Raw genomic sequence first — 6,764 nt, forward strand, 5'->3', positions numbered from 1 at the left:
GAGGTTTTACTGTAGCTAAGAGAAAAACCGATCACAAGTTAGACGTTAGAAAATTATGATATCTTAAGTAATATGCATAGAATTCTTATATTTTTGATAATTTATCCTAAGAGAATGGATATTTCACATAACCCAAATTAGTGCTTCCATATCTAATTAGAGATGCAAGAAATTCATTTGATAGTTGACTTCCAAAATTGATGGACCATGCAACATGAGGACTGGACCCGGAGCTCTTTGGTTTCGCGCAAACTGATGGTCGGGAGAAATCCAACGGCGATGAGTCTTCGTTGCTTGGTGTTCCTGGGTTACATGATGTTAACATAATCACGGGTGTTGCAGGGTTATTCATGGAGGGTGTTTAGGACATTTCGGACCCGGGAGGTGTGGGCTCGGGTGAAACTAGACAATCTTTTTTCTTTTTTAGAACCTTTTGTTGGTCATTTTCGTTATTCTCATTTGAAACGGTTTAGCCTATTGGTTGTAGTGGTAGTTTAGCCTTATTTTACAATAATAATAATAATAATAATAATGATGTTTCCTTTTTATTTGAATCTAATCAGTTGATTATTGTGGAGCTTGATTACAAGGGATAACTAATTTATTTATCCTTTGTTTATTGGGATTCGGTTCTAAAGAACCGGGATCTAGTTTGGGAGCGGTTAACTTAAATTGGGGTAACCTGGGATTCCCCTTGGTTTCTCATTGGTGATTTTAATGAATTGAAGGGGAATAACAAAAAGCGGGGTGGGCAGTTGCTTAGTGCTTCGTCCTTCATTCCTTTTAATTCCATGATTCGCCATTGCGGTTTACTCGAATTTCCATCCTTTGGAGATAGTCTTTCTTGGGGCGGTTGGCGGGATAAAAAGCCAATACGATGTTGTCTAGATTGGGCTCTTGCCAACAAGGCATGGCATGATCTGTTCCGGCAGTCTTTTACGAAATATTTGCAAATGGTTACGTCTGACCACAAGCCGGTGTTAGCATGTCTCGAGGATAGGGTTTGTCGGTGCAGGAGTGGTTTCCGTTGCGATAGACGTTGGCTAGATAAGGAAGGTCTCTTTGGGGTTATTGCTGAGGGTTGGGGCTCGACATTCGTTCCCTTGACGGGTAACCTGGTGGACAAGATCATTACATGTCTGCATGCAATTTCTCGCTGGAGAAAGGATCAAAAGCCATATGGACGGGAATCTATTGAGGATATAAAAACAAGATTGGTGGTAGCACAGGCAGATGATGCTAGTACTGTCGAGGAAATCGCTGCCTTGACTTGGCAATTAAGAGAAGCGTATTGGGATGAGGAACTGTATTGGTTTCAGAAGAGTCATAGCCGATGGATGCGGCTTGGGGATCAGAATACCAGTTATTTTCATGCGCAGACAAAACAACAGCGGGCTCGGAACCGTATTGTTGGTCTTCATGATGCTAAGGTGTTTGGTCTACGGAGGAAACTGATATTCAAAATACAACAGTCTCTTATTTTCAAGAATTATTTACTTATTCGATCCCTCTGATTTTGAGGAGGCACTTGGTGAGGTTTAACCGGTTATCACGGAGGAGATTAATAATCTCCTGACTCAAGTTAACTCTGAAAAAAGAGATCAAGGAGGCTTTGTTTATGATGTACCCTGACAAGGCCCTAGGTCCAGAAGACATGACCGCTCTTTTTTATCAGAAGGTGTGGGCTATTGTCAGAACTGATTTGGTACTTTTGGTTCATTCCTTTTTGAATAGTTGGTCTTCTCTCGTCTCGGAAACGCAATCGGCTTTTGTCGAGGGGTGCTTAATTTTAGATAATATTTTAATAACACAGGAGATCTTTCACGGGCTTTGAACAAATCTTTCTTGCAAGGAGGAAGTTCATAGCTATTAATACGGATATTAGTAAAGCATATGATAAGGTGGAATGCTCTTTTATTGAACATATGTTGCGTAAACTTGGTTTTTGTAGTTGGTGGATCTCCTGGATTATGTGGTGCGTGACGTCGGTCCATTACAGAGTTTTGCTTAATGGCGAACCAAATGGTTCAATCATTCCTCATCGGGGGCTCCGGCAGGGATCTTATGTCGCCATATCTCTTTATTCTTTGTACAAAGGTGCTTATTGCTAATTTTCGGAAGGCGGAACAGCCGAAACTTATTACGGGATTAAGGTGTCGACTGCTTGTCCGGCGATTTCTCATTTACTATTTGCGGATGATAGTCTTTTTTCTTGTCGCGCTACGAAGGAACAATGTGAGGTTGTCTTACGGGATCCTAAAGCAGTACGAGCAGGTATCTGGTCAGCAAATAAATTTTCAAAATTCTTCTATTCAATTTGGTCATACGGTTGATTCTGATTTGCGGGAGGAACTTAAAGGTGTTTTGGGGATTATGAATTTAGGTGGGATGAGTACATACTTGGGTATCCCAGAGAGTCTTGGTGTGTAAAAAACGAAGTTTTTTACTTTTGTTCAGGAACGATTACAGGCTCAGGCGGGTGGATGGCCGGCAAGGCTATTGTCCAAAAGGGAGAAAGAGGTCATGATTCACTTGGTTGCCACGACTGTCCCCACATTTGTTATGTCCTGTTTTCGTCTCCCGAAAACAGTTACGCGGAACCTTACTAAAGCAATATCTAATTTTTGGTGGAGCTCGTCGGACCAATCGCAAGGTCTTCACTGGTTAGCATGGGACAAGTTTTGTCTTAGCAAGCCTGAAGGGGGTCTGGGTTTTCGATGTTTTGATGATTGCAGCACAGCTTTACTAGCAAAACAACTCTGGCGGTTGATAACGGTTCCGGTATCACTTTTTGCTCGGGTCTTTAAAGGTCGTTACTATAGGCATTCTGTTTCTATGGATCCAATTAAATTCTACTCACCGTCTTATGGATAGCGGAGTATGGTGTCTACTCGCTCTCTAGTTAAAAAAGGACTCATTAAACTTGTAGGATCTGGGGAATCCATTTCAGTATGGTCTGATCCCTGGATTCCTGCCCAATTCCCGAGACTAGCACTAAGCTCAAGGTCGTTGGTTGACCCTTTGCTTCGATTTAAATCTTTCGGTGACATGACTACCAATTCCTGGGATATGGCTTTACTTTCGGACATGTTGGGTTGGCATTTTACCAAGACCGGTTCTTATATGGTGAAATCGGGATATCATGTCTTGCGGCAGATATTACACCTGTAGCTCAGATATTACACCTTTACAAGACTTTGTTTGGACGATTCCATGTACTCCAAAACTTAGACATTTTTTGTGTCAAGTACTCACTGGGTGTGTCGCGGTATCCTTGAATCTTCTAAAACGTTGGATGAGTTGTGATGCCGAGTGCGCACTCTGAAATTTCCCGGTAGAGATCATTAATCATGTTCTCTTTCAATGTCCTCCGGCGAGGCAGGTTTGGGCTTTGTCTCCCTTTCAAACAATTTCGTACGGCTTCCCCTTTGAGTCCATCTTTGCAAATATGGACTTCTTATTTTGGCGGGTCCAGCAGTCCCCTACCCCGGATATGTATCTGTGGATCTTGTGGTATCTCTGGAAGGCTCGGAATGATAAACTTTTATCTAATTTGGATTCAAATCCCCTTGCGATTTTGCGTTTAGCGGAGGAAGAATTTAAGGCTTTGTCTTTGGCATAGATGGACGAACTGGTGGATATATCATCTGTTGTACCACGAGCAATACTTGGAGGTCGATAAGCCTCTCACGGTTATTGTTGTTTTGTAGATGGATCTTGGAAAGCTACAGACTCTTTTGCGGGGCGTGGCTAGTACTGCACTTCTTTAATGGGGGAGGCTCCCACTATGGGGGCTGATAATCTCCTCCGTAGTCTCACGCCTCTTCATGCAGAGACGGAAGCTCTTGTTTGGGCGATGCAATGTATGATTAGCGCAGATAATCAAAAAAAAAATTTTTACCGACTGCTCTGACCTGGTGAAGATGGTGTCTTCGCCCTCCGAGCGGCCAGCTTTCAAAGCGAACTTAGAAGAGATTGAAGTTGATAAAGAGGAGTTTAGTTTTTTTTCATCGCTTTAGTCTTCCGCTCTCAGAATAGTAAAGCAGATAATCTGGCATGACGTGTTCGGTCAATTTTGCATCAAGTTACCTTTGTAAACAATGTTTCTTTTCATTGGCTCGTTTGAGCTAATCGTTTTCCGCTGTTAAAAAAAAAAGTTCACTTCCAAAACTATTGTTGTCATCCGCTTGGCTACATATCGATCCCAAATTTGGAGTGGATTATGTAATCTTCCAATAATCTTCTACTTGAAAAATAAGATTTTGTGTACTTTTTACCATAATCGCAGTTCTAACAATGATTGTGTTATGAGAATTTGAACTTTCTTCCAAGCATTGTAATCATTTATGTTCTAGAATGTTTTTCTATGCATATATTTCTAGATGAACCACATTATATCCTTCAAAAACAAAATTGGTTTGGCATCTCAAGAAAATATCAAATTTAAATAAGTTGATACTGACGGGGGTACATTTTTTCCTCTGCCCATCCCCACCTTCTATGTCCATCCAAAAATGGAAATATTATTTCTTTACTTACAAAATATGAGTATCTACATATTATATGTCTTATAAATTTCTAGCTAACTACCAAAAAAAATATTTAATAGTTTTTTGACTAACAAAGTGGTCTTCAAAAATTTTTATTATCAAAAAAATCACTTTGTCTATGTCTTTTGGTGTACAAATTTTAATTCATGTTAACCAACACATACTCTATTTTAGTTGCTTATATTTGAACTCCTCAAAATTTTTGGCTATTGCACTAATTATCTTTATAGTGGAAAACTGATAGTGCAACAACCAATATTAAAGTTAATTACAAGGTAATTTACAGAACGCCATAACATATTTTGATTGTCATCTACTTTAATTTCCTATAAAAATAAAATCGGCTGACCATTTATTTATATGTGTAAAAAATGTAGACATAATTAAATATCTTACGAAACTAAAAATTGGTATAGTGCATCTATAAACTTTAAAAGCATTATATATCTTAAGTCGGCCAACTTTTTCTGAATTTAATATTAAATTCTATTCAAAATAAAAATAACGTTTTTTACAACAAGTGCAGTGTTTTTGCTAAATATAATCAGCTGAAAACAACAGGTTTAAAGGAAAATGCCGACTAAATGTGATGTTGCAACCACATTTGATAAGCTTCATCATAACGCCTATCACCCAACAGCCCAATTGATGAAAACTGATTCCGTACTTGCGTATCTATCCAACCAATTATCTATGCTGCGTATTTTCTCTTTTCTCATTTTTAGAAAAAAAATTTTCTTACCAACCATATTCAATTTTGTAATTCACCTTAATGTAATTAAAAATCTTACTCATTAATCTTCAGGATTTTAATGGAAAAATTTTGGACATACTTAATAATCCTTGTACGTGCTTATTTGTCCGATTTGATATATCCTTGGCTTGCTAAACATCATTGACAATTTTTTTTAAAAAAATTTGATCTTTTTGCCCTAATGCTTTTTTGTATTGTGAGATTTCATTGCATGTGATATTTTAACTTATAATCCCATATTAATTTCTCGAATAATATATCTCTATATTTAAAAAATTTAATCATGATATATGTGAAAAAGATAGATTAACAAAATTACATGAATTTGTATGAAGAGATATAATGAAAATCAAAAAAAGGAAAATTGAATAAAGATGAAAGAAAATGTGAAGTTGGTGTGCAATAGAGGGTTATTTTTACCATAGCATATAAAAATATTTGAGGAACCATGATCATAGAAATTACATTGTCATTGGCCTTTTTGGGCCTTGTAGCCATTTTTTTGCATTGTGACCATTTTAAGGCTTTGTGACGAAATTTATCTAAAAGTTCAGTATTCTAGGATTGTAATAATTATCTTCTTTTATTTACTAGTTGAATGTATATCTATTAATCTATTATTTTATTTAATAATACTATTTTTAGATTTCATAGTAAAAAAGTTTTCTATATCATAAGGAGCACTAAAAAAAGTGGGTGAAAAAACACGTTGTAAAGGTGTAATCAATTGAAGATTCGGTGATGATTTTGGTGGTGACAAAAAGTTTGACAATTTATTTTGTTATTACTATCATTAAGTAATTGTAATGCATCTTATTTTCTCAAAAATGTTAAAATTATTATTCAACAAAAAAAAAGATTAGTTAGATAAGTAGGAAAAAATAAATCCATAAGTATATGAAGTTAGCTAAGAATAGAAGAAATATAGAAGTCTTCAAGTTGCAATTGGTTGATTTGTAATGTACATAGACAAAATTTTATGGTATATAAGAATGTTAATTAATCTTTTTAACAGAAAACTGGAGCATGTTTTCCAAACCAAAAAAAAAAAAAATGGAGCATGTGAATCATAATTGTTGTTTTGTTGGCCCTTTATATGTTATTGAAGTTTGAAATCAATCTTATCGGCAGATCTATTTAGATGCTTGTGGGTGTATGCAGCATAATTGTTGTTTTGTTGGCTCAATTGGGAATGGTCGCAGCTAGTAAAAATATTGGTTGGGACTTCGATGCACTCTCTTTCATGTTTGTTTTCTCTTTTCAACATATATGCGTACACAATATTGTGTATTTGTATTATTTTAGCCTGTAAAAATACTCTCCTATGGATCCGCAACTCTTATTCCCAAAAGGTTCGCTAGATTCAAGGCGTATTTCACTTCACTTTTCGTTATAACCAAACACAACCGTGTCTTTTCCCTTGAACGTATGTCTCCTCCACAAACACACACAAAATAGTG

The 6,764-nt window shown here is 36.8% G+C and overlaps 1 protein-coding gene across 1 annotated transcript; it reads left to right on the forward strand.

Annotated features, from left to right (window-relative positions):
* Positions 1-791: 791 nt before the first annotated feature.
* On the forward strand, positions 792-2,874 carry LOC147949803 (uncharacterized). The gene is made up of 5 exons (XM_087510587.1): positions 792-1,437; positions 1,599-1,705; positions 1,952-1,975; positions 2,098-2,274; positions 2,458-2,874. Exons 1-5 carry the CDS (start codon positions 792-794, stop codon positions 2,872-2,874), a joined length of 1,371 nt encoding a protein of 456 aa, XP_087366713.1.
* Positions 2,875-6,764: the final 3,890 nt, after the last annotated feature.

The sequence above is a fragment of the Camelina sativa genome, chromosome 1, assembly GCF_030686135.1.
Source record: "Camelina sativa cultivar CO46 ecotype springtype chromosome 1, ASM3068613v1".
Taxonomy (NCBI): domain Eukaryota; kingdom Viridiplantae; phylum Streptophyta; class Magnoliopsida; order Brassicales; family Brassicaceae; genus Camelina; species Camelina sativa.

Bases quoted from the DNA above. Each gene is read 5' to 3' on its own strand.
- LOC147949803 (XM_087510587.1), top strand. From the start codon at position 792: ATGATTCGCCATTGCGGTTTACTCGAATTTCCATCCTTTGGAGATAGT. The intron at 1,976-2,097 runs GTGCGTGACGTC...CTTTGTACAAAG, and splicing joins TGGATCTCCTGGATTATGTG to GTGCTTATTGCTAATTTTCG. The intron at 2,275-2,457 runs GTATCTGGTCAG...ACTTTTGTTCAG, and splicing joins TCCTAAAGCAGTACGAGCAG to GAACGATTACAGGCTCAGGC.